The sequence below is a fragment of the Plasmodium yoelii genome, assembly GCF_900002385.2.
Source record: "Plasmodium yoelii strain 17X genome assembly, chromosome: 11".
Taxonomy (NCBI): Eukaryota; Apicomplexa; class Aconoidasida; order Haemosporida; family Plasmodiidae; genus Plasmodium; species Plasmodium yoelii.
In genome coordinates this window covers 198,466-218,717 of record NC_036183.2, presented here as the reverse complement: position 1 = coordinate 218,717, position 20,252 = coordinate 198,466, and the positions used below count along the sequence as shown (strand labels likewise).

The 20,252-nt window shown below is 21.5% G+C and overlaps 5 protein-coding genes and 1 pseudogene across 5 annotated transcripts, besides 1 other annotated feature; 5 read left to right on the top strand and 1 right to left on the bottom strand.

Annotated features, from left to right (window-relative positions):
• Positions 1–794: 794 nt before the first annotated feature.
• PY17X_1102000 (fam-a protein) lies at positions 795–3,316 on the bottom strand (the record flags this gene model as incomplete). Its single annotated transcript, XM_022956416.1, has 6 exons — positions 795–899; positions 1,054–1,296; positions 1,402–1,511; positions 1,672–1,741; positions 1,834–2,089; positions 2,271–3,316. 6 exons carry the CDS (start codon positions 3,314–3,316, stop codon positions 795–797), a joined length of 1,830 nt encoding a protein of 609 aa, XP_022812328.1.
• A 3,357-nt stretch (positions 3,317–6,673) lies between these two features.
• On the top strand, positions 6,674–7,108 carry PY17X_1101900 (fam-c protein; the record flags this gene model as incomplete). The annotated part of the gene is made up of 2 exons (XM_721851.1): positions 6,674–6,754; positions 6,884–7,108. The coding sequence occupies 2 exons, from the start codon at positions 6,674–6,676 to the stop codon at positions 7,106–7,108; spliced, it is 306 nt and encodes a 101-aa protein (XP_726944.1).
• Positions 7,109–7,867: 759 nt separating this feature from the next.
• PY17X_1101800 lies at positions 7,868–9,334 on the top strand (annotated as a pseudogene).
• Positions 7,868–9,334: a sequence feature (YIR protein, pseudogene;~PIR protein, pseudogene).
• Positions 9,335–11,297: 1,963 nt separating this feature from the next.
• On the top strand, positions 11,298–12,345 carry PY17X_1101700 (PIR protein; the record flags this gene model as incomplete). The annotated part of the gene is made up of 3 exons (XM_022956415.1): positions 11,298–11,312; positions 11,452–12,171; positions 12,259–12,345. The coding sequence occupies 3 exons, from the start codon at positions 11,298–11,300 to the stop codon at positions 12,343–12,345; spliced, it is 822 nt and encodes a 273-aa protein (XP_022812327.1).
• A 2,808-nt stretch (positions 12,346–15,153) lies between these two features.
• PY17X_1101600 (uncharacterized protein) lies at positions 15,154–16,170 on the top strand (the record flags this gene model as incomplete). Its single annotated transcript, XM_725824.2, has 3 exons — positions 15,154–15,168; positions 15,278–15,997; positions 16,084–16,170. 3 exons carry the CDS (start codon positions 15,154–15,156, stop codon positions 16,168–16,170), a joined length of 822 nt encoding a protein of 273 aa, XP_730917.2.
• Positions 16,171–18,109: 1,939 nt separating this feature from the next.
• Positions 18,110–19,235, top strand: PY17X_1101500 (fam-b protein; the record flags this gene model as incomplete). Its single annotated transcript, XM_722581.1, has 2 exons — positions 18,110–18,178; positions 18,348–19,235. 2 exons carry the CDS (start codon positions 18,110–18,112, stop codon positions 19,233–19,235), a joined length of 957 nt encoding a protein of 318 aa, XP_727674.1.
• Positions 19,236–20,252: the final 1,017 nt, after the last annotated feature.

The window sequence follows — 20,252 nt, the reverse complement described above, 5'->3', positions numbered from 1 at the left end:
GTCTAAAATTTTCAATAGAAAAAATTACCCTGAACCCAGATACACCAACTTTGAAGTATCTAAAGCAGTTAATACATATAATGAAATTGTAACATCAATATTTGAAACACATCATTAAGTTTTTACAATCACCATCGAGTGTATATATAATAGATAAATTAATTTCAATTTCATTTGTATTTGTTATAATACAATTTTTTTAAGAATTGCTTATAAGGTAAAAATATCTCAATTATAAAATATAATATTTAATAATCATTTTGTCACGGCATATATATGAATACAAAAAATTATAATTTTATTTTTTAACATATTTATATCTGTATTCATTATTTGGATTACGGAAATTCTTTCAAAAAAAAAGAAATTAAATCATTAATAGATGATTCTAAGGATACTATCGATAAATATAATCTTATATGGTAAATAATTATTTTTTAACAAGATATATTTGGTTTATAAGAATACTTCAAATAATGACGATAATACAAATTTATAGGTTTTTAACAAAAAAAAAGATGATAAATAATTAGAATAAAGAAAAATCATATATAAATACCTTCGTAATTTATGGTAATTATATACGAAGTGTTATCAAAAACAAATACATGTATATCCATCCTTATGTACAAAAGTAATAAACACATTATATACAAAACACAAATTTAAAAAACAGAAAAAGAACCTTCATGATGACAATTTAAAATAGACACAATGTATGAAAATTAATTAATTTTATTAATATATACATAGCAATATTAAAGTCTTAAAAAACTACAATGTGAAACACATGTTTATTTTCTATCAAAGAATTCTTTTAAGCTGCTAAGCATTAATAATTTTTCTGATCTCTCCATTTTTGTAACGAAACTTGGGGCATAGTAAACATCATAATTCATCTACGAAAAAAAACAACAAAATAATAAATATATAAAAAAATGTTTCAATTTTTTGAGAGATGGGTGCCAAATATTATAAATATGTACACTTATAAAGGAAATATATATTTTTGATAAATGTTGAAATAAATTATTATGTTATTAAAATACATACAGTGTTTATAGAGTAGACACATGTAATATTAATGCGCTTTCCTTCTTTTTTAATGATATATCCTGCTAAGTTAATATAAAAATTTTTTAATTTCCCATCTTTAATATCTTCTTCAGAATTGACATTAATTTTGAATTCGTTTGCACTTTTTAAGATAGTGTTTGTATAATCTTTTCGAGATGAGCTATTATAGTCATTTATATTTGCTGAAGAGAAGACAATTATAGTTGTATCGCTTGATACCTACAAAATAAAAATAAAAATATATATATTTTTATATATTATGGTGCAACAATTTAATGAAAAATATAACTTCCAGAGGTAAAGAATAAAAAAAATCGTTCTTACTTCAACTTTTGTGGCTAAAACATATGAATATTTTTCGAATGGTCCAATAATACTACTGCGACGTTGTTCCATCAATACTAAATTTGGATTGTATACTCGAATAAGTTTCTCTAAAAAAAAATTATAATTTTGCATCGTGTAAATTAAAATATTATGAAAATTATAAAATGATAGATAAAAAATAGGAGTATAAAACATTGGCGATAAACAAGAAATAGCACATAGTGATAAAGATATACTAATTTATTAGTTATCTATTTTTTTATATACCTTTTATAAGGTACTCATCAAAAGATTGGGTACCATTGGGACTCCATATCTTATTTATTATCACATTATACTAACAACAAAAAAAAATACATGCATATATATAATAATAATTTAATAAAAATTAATTTTATAACTTAAATGATTTTGTCTGTTAATTCGTACATTATTGGAATTTTTGATTTCATAGTCATATATTGTAATCTCTGTATTTTCTTCGTGCTGTTTGGAATATATATCTATGTCAAATTGTTTATTAACATGATCACAAACGTCTATATCTTTCGCAATTTGTTGTAAAATCGTTACAGCTTCATTCATAAGTTCTGTTGCTTTCTGAGTTTCTTCAGGATCAGTGCATGTTGGTGAGACATCTTGTTCACAATCTTCATTCGATTTACTATTGAGGAAAGTGAATTTGCTTTTAATTTGTAAAATAAAAGAAACGAAATATATTTATAAATAGTGTTTTTCGTTCAAATTGGCATGCAAATTCTTATTTAGACGAATATATATATATAATATTTTCATATATATACCGGAACATGTATAGTTATATTCACTGTGATCATATATTATATGGATATAGGTATATTTCTTACGTAAATTTTGGTGGGGCAGAACGGGATGAAGTAGATTTTGGTGGGGTAGAAAGGGATGCAGTAGATTTTGGTGGGGTAGAATGGGATGCAGTAGATTTTGGTGGGGTAGAAAGGGATGAAGTAGGTTTTGATAGGGCCGAAAGGGATGAAATAGATTTTGGTAGATCATAATCACATGATAAAAGTTTGAGTACAGTAGAATTTCGCATAGCCAATCTTCGTAAAACATCATTAGCTGGAGTAGGTTTACGTATAACACCATTAATTGAAACAGGTCTACGTATACTATCATCATATGAAACAGGTTTACGTATAAAATCATTAATTGAAGCAAGTCTGCACACATCATCATCAATTGGAGCAGATTTACGTAAAGTATTATTAGCTGGAATATTTTTACGTATAAGATCACTAATTGAAGGAAATTTATACACATCATCATCAATTGGAACAGGTTTACCTATAACCTCATCAATTGGAACAGGTTTAACTATAACATCGTCAGTTGGAATAAGTTTACCTATAATGTCAGTGGATGAAACAGATTTACGTTTAGCATCAGTTGATGAAGCAGGTTCACGCTTAGCATCAGTGGCTAAAACAGGTTCACGCTTAGCATCAATGGCTGAAGCAGATTTACGTTTAGCATCAGTGGCTGAAGCAGATTTACGTTTAGCATCAGTGGCTGAAGCAGGTTTACGCTTAGCAACAGTGGCTGAAGCAGGTTCACGCTTAGCATCAGTGGTTGAAGCAGATTTACGTTTAGCATCAGTTGATGAAGCAGGTTTACGTTTGACATCAGTGGCTGAAGCAGGTTCACGCTTAGCATCAGTTGATGAAGCAGGTTCACGCTTAGCATCAGTGGCTAAAACAGGTTTACGTTTAGCATCAGTGGCTAAAACAGGTTTACGTTTAGCATCAGTGGCTGAAGCAGGTTTACGTTTGACATCAGTTGCTGAAGCAAGTTCGCTTGCAAAAGATTTATTACTCACATACACAAACAATATTACAACGAAAAAAATTATGTCAATATATATTTTAACCATTTTCTGGCTTAATTAATAAAATATTAAAAAATATGTTGTATTTTTATTAAAAATTAAAAATTAAAAATTAAAAATCAAAAAGCTGCATAAGTATAATTAAAATTGAAGCAAATAATTTTCTAATAAAGTATAAAAATCTAATATTTATTTTAAAAAAATTAGAATTATTATTTAAACGACAAATTCGTATAATTTATCGGATTTTAAAATTTATACTTTTTTATTTAAATAAATTTATTATAAAGCAACGTGAATATCTGAAGGTTTCATAAATAATGAATATCAAATATTATTATTCATAATTTCATTAATATTATAATATATAAAAATAAATTATTCTAATTATATTATTTATATAATATTTTTAATATGATGCATTACGAATATACAAGTTTTATATTTTCATTGTTTATTAAATCAAAATAAAAATATATAAAATAATATTTCATGTATGGGATTATATATATATACAAATATAAAAAAAATATAAAATAAATCATGGAATGCCTTACCCAAAATATATCTTTATTTTTAATTATAATTTTCTTGATGTCGAAGTCTGAACCCTTTAGGTTTTAGGGGGAATTGTTCTATATTATGTATATAGTTTCTGTAACATGAGTTAATGCTTTGTTCTATGGGATATATTTTAGGGGGGTATTATTCTTGGTTTCGTTTTGATTAAATTTTTTTAAATTTCATAATATTTATTGGAATATCCAAGTTTGTAAAATAAAATATATTATAAAGAAGTTCAAAATTCAATAAATAGTATATAGGTTTTTAATAAAAAAGGAGGATATACATATAAAATAAAAAATATGAAATAAATTAATGATTTAGAGTCGAGGTTTAGCGAAATATTAATTTATAATTAAAAACAACGTAATTTCATATATAAATTTGCAAAATAAATTTATTTTTAATATGATTGAACATTTCAATATATTTTTATAACATATACACATTAAATATAATGGCATAAAAGTGTAATAAAAATTAACTTGTATAATAAATAGGCATATGCATCTAACTTTGATTTTTAAAAAACATATCTTCCTTATTTCTTTTCTATTTAAGGAAAATATCATAAACCAAATACGCATAGTATGTTGATTTTTAAAGATATATTTCTTATTATTAAGATGTTAAATAATTAATGTTAAAAGAATGAATAATAGGTATTTGATATACTTAAGACATCTCTTATTGGAGATAGCGAATTTTTAACTAAATTTAGAGTTTTATGAAAATACTAAAAATGACGAAAATAATAAAGTATGAAACATAAATTTTTAATGAAAAAAAAGTGATAAAAACTAGCATATATGTCAGTTGTACAGAAAAAATAATTGATGAATTATAGCACTTATTATCTTGTTCACAAAATTAAATGCATATAATGTATTTTTATATAAAAAAGACATGAACAAATTATATACACAAAGTATACTTTTATAATGAAACAAAATGATTTATGATGGTAATTTGAATAAATGTTATTCATGAAAATAAATCGATTTTATTAATATATTTATCACACCATCGAAACATTAAAAGACTTCTATGCAAAATATGCATTTATTTGTTAAGAATTGTTTTTCTTAGGTTGGTAAGAATTAATAATTTTTATGATCCCTCCATTTTAATAATGAAATTTGGGGCATGAAGAGCATTAATATCCATCTACTTATAAAAAACAGACTAAAAAATATATAATTTCCATTTATAGGGAAAAATATCCATTATTAAATATGTACAAAATTATGCAGGGCGATCCTGCACCATTTATTAATTAATTTTTTTTGTTTATAAAAGAAAAGATGATTCTTTGGAATGATAAATTTAATTAACTTATTTTAATGTTAGAAATATATGACTCCGTATTTAAAAGACAATATAAAATTCAAACAATAATAAATATATTGCACTCCATTTATTAGTATAAATAACTAGGACTTTAATATGTGTGAGACATGTTAAAGTTCATTTACCTTATTTTTATAAAAAAATATAAAATACATTTTCTATATGATCGAATGCACTGTGATAACTAATGTGTTATATTTATGTTATATTTAAATAGTATTTATAAAAATAAAGACAATATAATGTTTAACTATTAAAGGTATTATAATATGTGTTTAATGAATACGGCAAAATCAATCACTTTGTTATTAATTGTATTTGATTTTCTGGTTTCATATATTAATAAATTGGTAATTTATTTCAAATTTTTGTTTTTATATGTATTATTCGTTGTGATTTATACGAGGTATACTTGAAAATATGAATATTTTATGCGATTTGAATATAAATAATGCATTTTATGTTGTATATTATGAGATATATTTATAAATAAAAATACTGCATGACTATCTATGGAAATAATATATTTTAAAAAAACGAAAGGAAAATAAAATATAGAACATTATTAAATAATATTAAACATTTGGAAAGTATGACAAATCATAATGCATTTAGATGCAAACAACTTTTGTCAATTGTTTTTCATATGTTTGCACATATCGATTTACAATATATATGTATCTAATATTTTATTACCATAATTCATATATATTAATTTACTTGTAAATAAACAATAGAAAAATATAAGTTTATAAAATATCAAACACATTATTAAATGGACCATTGAATTATACTAAAAACTTATTTATATAAAAATATGCAAAACGTATATTTTAGGTTGAATCTGTTACATAAATTGATTTTTTTATATTAAAATAATGCAATTTTTGCGAAAATGGATTGTTATTATAAAAAAAACATAAATGTAATAATTTTATAAATTGTATGATTATATTTCGGATGATAGGAATTATTATATATTTATATGATAATATATACATATTAATTAGTGAGTTTATTTATATTTTAAATATTAAAAATAATTTTGTTATATTTAATAAATGATTCAAATAAACAAAAAATATTCAGAACAAATATATACATTTTTATATATTTAGAATAAATTGGTATATATATTTTTTTATGCATTTAAAATAATATATTATTTATTTATTGTTATTATTTAAAGTAAAAATAAAATATTAAATTTTGTTAACTTATAATTGCAGGATTATAAATTTGTGAATGCTTTAAAATATATCATATAATTTTATTATAATATACTTTCATAAATATCAAATAATTTGCTTATATAAATTAAAATTAAACAAATTGTATAAGAATATATTTCTAATAATTGTAATATTAAATAATAGAATTATTGTTTTACAATAATAATAATAGATAAAAAGGAAACTGAAAAGTAATAAAACATATATATTATTTAAAGCGTACTACTTCAAGGAAACACTTTTTATTAATAAGAAAATGAATAAGAGAATATTTAGTTTAGTTTGCATCGTCTTATATTCCCTTTTGGCTGTGTCAGTACATTGCTCCGAACAGAAAGTAAGTTGTCAAAACAAAATATAAACTAATATATAGAAAATTATATAATGTGGTTATTTCATGTTGTGACGTATATATTAACGCATATATATATACTGTATGTTTATTCACTTGTATTACCAATCTAAGGGATCTGGTCTAGGAAATCAAATATTTCGTGCTATCAAAAAAATATACAATACGAACGAACATAATAGTGTAGTATCTAAACCTGAAACACAATTAAATAATAGCAATAATATAGATACTAAAGATACTAAAGATAATAAAGATAATAAAGACAATAAAAGAAGTTTTTATGAAGACACGGAAAATGACTTTTGGTTCCGTATGAATTTAGCGTTTTCTGACTGATGATTATGAATATGATTAGGATTTCCATTTATATATTTATGTGTTAACATTTTATGTTTATGACTGATTAAATAAATGTTAAAATAAATACAATTTGTTTATTATAAATTGTTAATAGAAGACTCATATATATACTTACATGGCATATATTTTGATTTATTTACATTATTGTACATAATTTGTGAGATAAACTCTAAATGTAATTAAAAAATTGAAATAAGATTAATATGTGTATATTAATCGTAGTGTTTATTAAGTATATTGCTTATGTTTTTAAGATATATATGTTTATTTTTTTAATATATATGTGTTTATGTTTTTAAGATATATGTATTTATGTTTTTAATATATATGTATTTATGTGTATAGATTTGTTATTTTTAAAAAACCCCAATTTCATTTATTTGTGTTATGATATTCCATGAATTTGGGGAATCAGGGTATTCAAGATATTATTTTAAAAACTGATATTATGTATAAAATGTATTATATATAGATATGTTAAAAATGTTAAACAAATAATCACTTAAGGGAATTTAGTGATTTCTATAAATAAAAATCAAATTACCTTTTTAACACTTTATTATATTATTGTTCTATGTTAATTCCAGCATTAAACTAATAAAAATGGCTTTGACTACAGATATTAATTATATAAAAATCTCAATTAATTAATAACCTATTTTGGCTCAATATATATATTACATAAAAATAATATGATGGCGAATTATCTCCAGATTAAAAACACAATCCATTATAATGACATTCAATGTGATATATACAATTTTTAATAAAATGAATTTTATTTTATTGTTTTTGCATTGTTTATAAATTAACTTAAATTTCAATAACATTTCATTAATACATATTTTATTAATTTTTATAATATTTTATTAGTATAAATCATTTAAATATATTGCATATTATTGCCTGATCATTTTTCTTTAGACAAAAATGATTTATCTACTGAAATATCCAATCATTATTGTCCTATTAGCAATGAGACAAAAAAAGAGAATGTAAACCTATCGGTCAAATAGTTAGCGCTGTTACTATATTATTACTTAATAATTTATTCACCAAAGATGATTATATAGAATCTGAAAATATAAATAACAAATATATCACGTATATTATGCTATGGTTAAGTAATAAAACGAAACTAATTAAAAATGGGACCTATGGAAGCGTGTCAGAATTTTATGTTACATTTATAAAAGATAATGAAAATTATAAAGAATATCTTGATAAAATCAATAATAAAAAAATAATGAATATTAAAATTGATGAAATGCAGAAACTTTATGAGTTACTTAATGAGTTGTATAATGCAATTACTAAATATACCAAAGATTCTTCAAATTTCTCTGGTTCAAATCTTGCTAATAAATGGGAAGAACAATCCAATCAATTTGTTGATAAAAAATCTAAGATTTTTGAAGATGAATATTATTGTGATGTGTTGTTGACTTTAAAAAATGCTTATGAGAAATTTAAAAATGATAATAATAACCCAAGTGAACTTCCAAAACTTAAAGAAATAGAAGAAATAAATGATTGTAAGAAATTATGTAAAGAAGCAACAAACTCATGTAAAGTTATAAGTGTGGATTTCCAAGAAATTGTGAATGGGAAAAAATATTTTGAGAAAGGCGAAGATACCTTGAGATATATAGATGTTGTTAAAAATGCATTTGAAACGTATAGTTCATTTTTTAGTATTCTGTTTACTAATATTGGCAATAGTTATATGAAAAGTCGTCCTCGACCTTAAAAAATGTTTACTATAAATCTATAAAATTTGATGGTATCACGATTAGTTATGTAAATGAACAACTTAAAAAAGATACAGAAACTTCTACATTAGGTAAAGGTATACCTGAGCAAAAATGTTCAGGAGGCGAATCACTATCAGGTAAAGAAAATTCATCTGAAACTTCATCACCAAGTTCTACGGAACAAACTAGAACATCGCAATTGCCTCAGGAATCATCTGAAAAAGGAAGTTACAATCAAAAAAACGATCAAGAAGAACCTCAAAAATCAATCCCAAAATCCATAGTTAGGCCAGGAAATCCTGAAACCGAAGTAACAGGAAATGAAACAGAAATAGGTGATAATGTACTCAAAAAATACAAAGAAATTGGAATTTCAATTATAGTTTTTTTAATTCCCATTGCTTTAGCTATTATGTACAATGTAAATAAAACGAAAAAAACTGTATAAACTCAACTGATGGAAAAAAACAAGTGTAAATAATTATAAATCCATCTACTCAAAAAAAAACGACGACAAAATCTATAAATTCCGTTTATGGGGAAAAATCTCCATTATTAAATATGTACAAACATGTGCAGGGCAATCCTGTGCTATTTATTAATTTATTTTTGCTGATGATTTTTTTGTTTATAAAAGAAAAGACGATTCTTTAGAATAACAAATATAATTAATAGTTTTTGTTTGATGTTCAGATTCTTTGAATCTGACTTTAAAACTCATTATAAGTATTAAAATAAGTAAACTGCATATTAATATAAGTAATTTGGTTTATAAAGACAATTAAAAAATGTATTTTGTGTAACATTATAATATAAATATATGCATTTTAATAATCTATATAAAACAATGTTGTATAATCGATTCATTTGATTTCGAATTATAAATTTTTTCTATAATTCTAAGAATAAAAACATTATCAACACATTGTATGACTAAAAAATAATAATAATAATATTTTTAAAAAATATAATAATTACCCTCTAAATCCTTGTTATGTGTTACATAGAATTGTTTTTTATGCATATTCAGTAAAAAAAGTATAAAACTGAATATTTCCTACAATTAACAGTTATATTATTGAAATAACAAATCAATGACACATAATAATACATTATAAAGGTATCAATGTTATATTTTTTGTTAAAGATCCAATTTGGGGTATGTGGTTTTATATTCTAAACAACTGGATAAATAGAGAGAAGTATAAAGACTCAATTAACGTTAAATGTCTTTTTATTATTCCATATCAACGTATATTATATTATATTGTTTAATGAATCATCGTTCTTTTAATTTAAAATATCAATGTTTTATCATAGAATTACCAAAATATATAATTTTTAATAAGTTACTTGAATACATATACATTGATAACTATACCAGTAGAATATATAAGATAAAAATGGACTATGTAGAACATTTAGCGAATATTTATCTAAATTTATATATTAAAGAACAAACATATCTTATCTCTCTCCTCTTAAAGGACAATATAACAACCTAATCAAACATAGTTTTCTATTATACTTTAAAATTTCATCAGAAGGTATTTATATGTTAATATTTACTAAGTATGATTTTAAAAACTGTTTACATTCAAAGACTTATTTAAGCTTATAAATTCGGGTTCGGTGCTAATTGTCGTTTTAAAGAATGGAAAATATGGAAAAATATATTGTATAATTACCCAATAAGATATAGTTCTAAATTGAATTATATAGGAATAAAAATAAAGTTGTTTAACGTATTAAAATATATTATGAATTTATATTTATTAAATAAAAATAATATTAAAATTATGTATATGCAATTAGAAAATGGAACATGTAACTTAATTTGCAAGTATTATAATTTTAGAAAAAACTATATTATATATTATAAGAAATAAGTATATAAGTATTTAATATATTTTAAAAAATGATTATTTATATGCTTTTAAGAATTATAGTAATAATAGAACTTTTTATTTTTTAAATTTATACAGTATTTAAGTTTTAGAAGGGCGACCATTAAAACATAAGATATAAATATATTTCTTTTCTATGTTCAAACATACTTTAAATTCATTATAAATGTATATTAATTTTTATAATATAGTTATACAAAATGTTAGTAAGAATGCATTTCTTGTATAAAATGCATCATATCTATATTTAATCAAAATTTTATTAAACATACCTCTATTTAAGGTAATTTAGCTAATTATCATAAAAAGGGATAGAACGTTTCTTTAGTAATAATATTATTTTATTATTCTATATTAATTTAATTATTGAAAAACTTATAATATATTTAACTGCAGAGAGTTGTTATTTATAGGGTTAAAGTATTTTCGTCAAATATTTGATGCAGTGTATATAACATAGATGATTTTGCTCAATTTACAAATCAAAAATAAAATCCCATTATAATGGATGACAGAGTGGTATATGCATTTTTTAATAATAATAATAGTTTCCTTTACATTTTTTATATTGTATTACATATAAATATCATTAAACTTTATTTTAATCAAATTTTCAATAATTCACGTTTTTATTAATTGTTTTTAAATGTTTTCTTAGTGTAATTTGTTCATTGCTCTAAGGAGTTGGTTTCCCGATGAATTGATTAATGGAAATTACCAATTTAATGATGATAGTAGATATAAAACGTATCTTACTAAAGATTCATATGATGATATCGATAAAATTAACGGTTTTTGTTTATTTTTGTTTAATGGAATTCTTATACCTTCTTATTCGTATGAGCATTACGAAAAAAGTAATATCAATGCTGTTGGATATATTTTGGCGTGGTTAAGTTATAAGTTAAATCAAAAAACAAATGACGGGATCTCTAATTTGATGGATTTCTATAATAAGCATATGAAAAATCTCAATGAGTATCAAAAATCTATAGAGGGTGCTACGGAACATAAAAATTATATTGAGGTTATAAAAAAAAATATAGATTTGCTGAATATTGATCTTGAAGATATGTCTAAATTTTATGAAGCATTTATATTATTATGTGACATGTATGATGGATTTGATGATGTCAATCCAAATTGCGAGAAATATTTGGAATATAATAATGAATTTTTAAAAAAATATGAAGAACTTAAGAAATATTCTAGTACTTCTGTAAACAATTCATATATTCAAATGTTGTCTACTTTATCAAATGATTATTACAATTTAAAAAGTAAATGTAATCATTTTTCATCCCTTCTAACTTATTCACTAATTTCAATTGCATTTATATTTGTTGCAATACCAATTTTTTTGGGAATTTCTTATAAGGTAAATAATAAGGAATTTAAAAATTATTTTCATTATATATGCAAATTTTAACAAATAAATCGTACACTTCTTAAAATTTTATATTAGTATTCGTTATTTGGATTTCGAAAACGATTACAAAAACAATATTTAAGAGAAAAGCTAAAAAATATAAAGAAGAGAATGAATTATTAATATATTATTTGAAGAGTAGTGATTATTTCAGGAATAGTAATAATGATTGATATATGTTAAGAAATTGTTTATTTGAAAATAAATATTTTTTGATCACAATTTGTGCATAATTTTTATGTTGTGGGTCATGGTTGTGTTTGTGAAACCCATATTCGGGTTAGGATTAAGTATTATATCCTTATTTTATTTTTTATAATTTGAACACTAATTAAATATATGTATCATCCCGTATACATAATTTCGAGATCAAGTTTAAAAGTCCAAATATGCAACCAAAAAGGGCCATATAATATGAAAGGGATCACAGCATATTTCCCATATAGTATACATATTTAATTGAGTGTTAATATATATATTGGCTATATATTATGCTATATCATAATTATTTATTATATAAAAGTTGTTAATCTATGGTTATATTAAATTATGTATAACACAATATGTTTCTTTATTTAGTAAAACTTCTAATTTGTTTCACGATTACTTTAAACTTTATTTTGATAACTGAACTGTATAATATTATTATACATGAATGTATATATTATAATAAAATTAATTTTGAATATTCATATTAATTTGTGTGCTTTTAAGATTAATTAAGCATATTACCAATATATAATAGATAGCTATAAAATATAGATACATGGAATATCGATCGAGAATCGACAATATAGCATTGTCTATAAAATATTATTATGCTTCTAACATTTTTAGTAATACATAAAAATTCCACTATATATACAATATTTTTTAAGTTTTAATTGTAGTTACTATTCTCTTTTTCTATTTCATTTACATTTGTATTACAATTAATTATTATTAATAGAAGTTGTTTTATATGCTTTAATTTATTTATCATAAAGGTATAATAATAAATTAATCACTATTCATTTTAAAAATTTATAGTTGAGGTATAAATAAATTATATTTTAAATTGGTTAAAAATAAAATATAAGTATATTAATAAGATTTCATATTTTGTTCTAATAATTATAAATAATATAATAGATATAATACAGTTATTATTATATACCTATACGTATAATCTAATAAAATACTTTACTAATAACTAATATTGAAATATTGTTTTATTTTGAAACCTTCATATAATTAAATACTAATATTAATTATATCGAGAAGGCAAATAATAATTAATTTCTTTTGAGCTAATAATATTTATATTAGATTATTATATATATAAAAACTCTAAATCTATAATTTAAATATATTTTTATTACAATATGAAATATATATTATAAAATGTTGTGCTTTAAAACAATTAAACAAGGACAATTCCTAATTGATTTAATGTATTCCTCTTGAGTGCATTAATTAGCTCATTGTAGTATACAGTGATATACCATTATTAACAACAATAATAGATTAATATATTATTAACCCTGAACAAATGTATTATGTTTATTTCGATTACATGGGTATAAATTCATTATATATATTACTAAACGGGAGATAGGATTAAAATTGTATGCACAAAGCATCAAATAAAATATTAAAAGTTTAACTTAGTTTTTTTTTAATGTGCTAATATTAGAATTAGTGCTACTAAGCAAAATAATATTAATAATTATATAGTTTCCTTAAAATATTGTTTTCCATTATAGAACTAAATATAGTTTATTATAAAATATGTAGTACAGTATTATTTATTAAAATTTAAAAGCAAACTATATATTTAGAAAATAATTCTAAGTCATTTTTAATGATTAATTTTAATATATACATTAATTGAAAGTTTTAATGGTAAAAAATATAAAACATAATTAAACTATGTAGAATAAGTAAATATTATATGGCTACATTTATGTCTTAAAAAAACATACTTCCCTTATCTCTCCTCTCAAAGTGCAATATACCAACCTAATACACATAGTTTTCTATTATACTTTAAAATTTGCATCAATAGTTATTTATATGTTAATATTTAATATTTACTAAGTATTATTTTAAAAACAGTATGCATTCCAATACTTATTTAAGCTTATAAATACGGGGTCAGTGCTAATTGTCGTTTTAAACCATGGAAAATATGTGCAAAATATATTATAAAATTACCCAATAAAGAATCTTCTAAATTGGAATATTTATGAATAAAAATAAAGTTATTGAAATTGTTCAAATATAATTTTAATATATATATTAATTAAAAACTATATAAATTTATGTAATTTGCATATAGATGTAAGTAAAATAACTTAATTTGAAAATACTATAATTTTAGTAAAACTATGGTTTATTGTATTAGAAACAAGTATGTAAATATTTAATATATTTTAAAAAATGATTATTTATATTCTTTTAAGAATTATAGTAATAATAGAACTTTTTATTTTTTAAATTTATGCAGTATTTAAGTTTTAGAAGGGCAATCATTAAAACATAAGATATACATATATTCCTTTTCTATGTTCAAACATAAATACAAGGAAATAACATTAAATTCATTATAAAAATATATCCATTTTTATAATAAAGTTATACTAGATATTATTAAGAATATAAGTTTTTGTATAAAATGCACTATATCTATATTTAATCAAAAATGTATTAAGCAACCCTCTATTTAAGGTAATTTAGCTAATTATCATAAAAAGAGATAGAAAGTTTCTTTAGTAATCATATTACTTTATTATTATATATTAATTTAATTATTAAAAAACTTATAATATATTTAACTACAGACAGTTGTTATATATAGGGTTATAGTATTAGCGTCACATATTGGGGGCAATGTATTTAAAATAGCATGATTTTACTCAATTTACAAATAAAAAATAAAACCCAATTATAATGAATAAGGAAGTGGTATATGCATTTTTTGATATTGTATTATATAAAAATATCATTAAACTTTATTTAAGTAAAATTCTCAATAATACATATTTCTAATAATTGTTTTTAAATGTTTTCTTAGTGTAAACGGTTCAAGAATGTATGGAAGGATTTTCCCGATGAATTAAACAATAGTGGAAAGTATCAATTTAAGAATGATCAACATTTCAAAAAGTATTGTAATAGTAATTGTGATACTGATCTCGAAAAAATTAGCGCTGGATGTTTATATTTACTTAATGAATTCTTTGGGGATTCTTCTTCGCTTAAGAATCATGCAAAAAATAACATCGGTATTGTCCAATACATTATCATATGGTTAAGTTATATGTTAAGCGCAATAAAAAATCAAGAAAACAACAGTCTAAAATTTTTTTATAGTATATATATAAATAGTGATAATTACAAAAAGTCTATAACTAGTATTGAAGGTTGTAATAATTATAAGGAGCTTATAGATAAAACACAAGATTTGACGACTATTGACATTAAAGATATATCTAAATTTTATAATGCATTTAAATCATTATGTAACTTGTATAATGAACTTGATGAAGTCAATCCAGAATGCGAGAAATATTTGGAATATAATAATGATTTTTTTAAAAAATATGAAGAACTTAAGCAAGATTCTAGTATTGCTGGAAACAATTCATATATTAAAATATTTTCTATATTATTAAATGATTATGATAATTTAAAAAGTAAATGTAATAATTTTTCATCCCTTCTAACTAATTCGCTAATTTCAATTGCATTTATATTTGTTGCAGCATCAATTTTATTGGGAGTTTCTTATAAGGTAAATAATAAGGAATTTAAAAATTATTTTCATTATATATGCAAACATTAACAAACAGACATACGCTTCTTAACATTTTATATTAGTATTCGTTATTTGGATTTCGGAAACGATTTCAAAAACAAAAATTAAGAGAAAAACTAAAAAATATAAAGAAGAGAATAAATCATTAATATATGATTCGAAGAGAGTGACTATCTCAGGAATAGAAATAATGATTTATATATTTTACGAACCTGTCTATTTGGAAATAAGTAATTTTTGCATAACTTTATATAGTTTTATGTTGTTGGTCAGGTTGAATTTGTGGAGCACATATTCGGGTTAGGGTTAAGCATTATATTTTTATTTAATTTTTAATAATTCGATAATATTTATTAGTTTAATGGATTGTTTTAAATATTTATAGGAAACTAATTATTAAAAATAAGTATAGAATAAGTTGGAGATTTTAAGATTTACATTAAATCTAAATATGTAAGAAAAATGAGGATGAATATTACTATCAAAAGTAACAATAAAGAAATATATTTGATAAATTATAAGAATTGCATTTCTCGTTAATATAACTTAATGTTAAATGTGTTGAACTATGTACTTTTTGTATTTTATTGTTAATTTGTGATTAATGGTTTATGTGTAAATTGATCAAACATTGGAATCGACTTGGCCCTAGAAGAGAACGTTGATTTAAATAATTACGATGCATAATATGAAAACTGGGAGAGAAAAAGGGGAAGTAAGGAAGAACGATGAAAAAAGTCGTAAATTGAGTCGATGAGAAAATGAGATTATTAAATATATACAAACTTATGCAAGTTGGTCCTGTATACTTATTAATTTATTTTGTTTGTTGATTTTTTTGTTTATAAAAGAAAAAGTGATTATTTATATGATAAATTAACTTATAATTGAAGTCTAATTTAAAAAATATATAAATTTAAATAATAATAATAAATAGTAAATTTGTCTATTAATATATTAATTTCATAAATGGGAGTCATATTAAGACTCTATTTTATGTTTTATAGTAAAATATAAAATAATTTTTCTATATGATGGAATTCTCTATTATAACTGAATTATCATATTTTTTTGTCTTTAATTATTATTTATAAAGTCAAATATTGTATTTCTTAAATACAAAAGTGTCTTAACGTCTGTTAAATGAATATGAAAATAAAAGTTAATAGCATTAAGTATATTTCATTTTTCAACTTGAGATAAAAATAAATTGGTACCTCTTTCAATATATTGGTTCCATGTGTATTATTCTTGTGATTTAATATTATAATTTGATTATTTGTTTGAATCACATTTGAAAATATGAGTATTTTATATGATTTTAATACAAATAATATATTTGATGCTATATATTATGGGGTGTATTTATAAATAAAATAATTACATACCAATTTATGAAAAAAAATATGTTTACAAAAAAGTGGTAAATCAAATGGAGAGTATTATTAATATTTAAAATTGGAGAAATATGATAATAAAATATAATAAATTAGAAACAATTTAAATGTAAATATCAATGGTGCTTTGTTAATGTTTTCATTATATGTTTGTATTTATTCATATAAAAAAATATATATAATATTTGATTATTTTAATAGATATTTATTAATGTGTTCATATGTAAACAATAATAGAAAAATATAAGTTTATAAAAATTTAAAAATGTATCACTAAGTACACCAATGTATTGTAAATTAAATTAAAAGCCTATTTGTATAACAAATTTCCAAAAAATATATTTTAGGGAAAATTATTATATACATATATTTTTTTTTATAATTAAAATATTAAAAATGGCATATTTTTTAGAGAAAAGTTAATATTTATTTGAAAAAATATATAATATTTATATCCATAAATAATTTTAATGAATATAACGAAATTTATTACAATGGCTACATAATTAATTAATTCCATTGAAAGTGCAAAAAGTTAATAAATTCCGTTTTTTTATAGATATATTCATTTACTCATAAATTTTAGAACAAAAAACTAATAAATATTAATATTTTGGGAATAAATATCAAGTTATAAACATGATTTCAAACTACATATATTAGTTCATTTATTTAATAAATAAAGCTAAAAATGAGAGCCCGTATTTTAAAATATGTTTTTTTTTCAATTGTTATTTGTTCTTTTGAATATGCCAAAAATGTAAGTTACACATTATTTTCTTTTATTATTAATATTTGATTATAATTTTCGTATCTATTGTTTCACATTAACCTTATATTATTGTCTCATGTATTGGTAAAACACTTAAGTTAAAGAAACAATTAAAATTAGTTATATATGTGTTAATAAATGTTTCATTTCTTTTCAGGAACTATACTTTGTAAACGATAGAGGGATACACCTTGAAAGGAATGTAATAAACTTTAGAAATAATAGAATATTATCAGATGCAGATAACCAATTTGATTTAAATGAATTTTATGAATCAACTTTGAGTCTTGTAAGTCAATTTAATGATTATAATGGTGGTAACAAAGAAATAGAATATCTTCGAAATATTATATATTCACACATAAAGAAGCGTAAAGAAAGTAACACATCATTTAATTTAAAAAATGTAGATAGTAAGACAAAAAAATTAATTAATAAGTTTCGAAAAGAATTAGAAGAATTAACAAAAGAGCTTGATAATAAAATAAATGGCGAATTAGCAATACAGCCGATACATGATAAAATAATAATAAAAAAAAATGAAAATAGTTCTGTATCAGAACATGCATTACTTAATTTAAAAAATGCAGATAGTAAGACAAAAAAATTAATTAATATGTTTCGAAAAGAATTAGAAGGATTAACAAAAGAACTTGATAATAAAATAAATGGTGAATTAGAAATACAACCGATACATGATGAAAGAATAATAAAAAAAGATGAAAATAGTTCTGCATCAAAACATGAAGACTTTAAACAATTGGAAAATTATAAAAATAGTTCTGTATCAGAACATAAAGACTTAAAACAATTGGAAAATTATAAAAATAGTTCTGTATCAGAACATAAAGACTTAAAACAATTGAAAAATGATGAATATAATGAAATTACATCAAATAGTAATAATAAAAAATTCAAATTTATTAAAAAATTAAAAAAAGAACTAATCAAATTAACCGTGTCGTTTTTGGGATGTATAGTAATTATTTTGACGCTAATACCAGGGCCGTTGTACTTAATGGTTCTATATATATTATTTTTTTGATTTAATATTATAATTTGATTATTTGTTTGAATTAAATTTGAAAATATGTATGTTTTATATGATTTTAATAGAAATAATATATTTAATATTTTATGCCATAAAAGTTATACCTTTACATTTTATATAATAATGAAATATAATTCAATTGTTTGTTATATTATTATATATTTTAATTTAATATATAATCACGTTATATAATTAATTTGTATGTGCTTACCGTTTTTCAAAAACTCATTTGTCCTTATTTCCATGTATATATGCTATGTATAAATGGATTTTGAAGGTACTAATTTTTAGCTAATATTTATAATTATTTTAAATAAACTAATTTAAGCACACTTATTAATAAAATTATAAGCTATACTGATGGTTCAGATTTAGGTTTGGAGTTTCGTTTTGGAGAATTCGTATTTTGGGCCATGGTTCTGTACTGTGGTTTATAGTTTTGTTCTGTGGAATCTATGTTTTGGCTCAGGGTTATATTTTTATTAATTTTTTTACAATTTTATCATATTTATTTGTCTATAAATGGTGATTAAATATATATACTATACTCGTATGTTTAATCTTGAAATTAAGTACAAATATGTACCCCCCAAAGGAGCATATCTATTAATATGAAATGGGGTGTATAACATATATAATTGAGTATTTATATAGATATAATATGATTAAAATAAAATGTCTATATTGGATATATTAATATAGATAGTGGGTATACACGAATTCATATTATGCTATATCATGATTTCCTATTATATAAACCTTGATAACCCAGAGATATATTGAATTATGCATATCATAATATGTTTCTTTATTTGGTGAAATGTTTTATTTAGTAAAACTTATAATTTGTACCACATTGATTTTAATTTAAATCATGCTATCCAACTAAACTGTAATAACAGATATTCATAAAATATCGACCGAGAATCGACAATACAACGTTATCTATAAAAGGCATTTTATGCATCTAACATTTTAGTAATACATAAAAAATACATTATAGATATATGT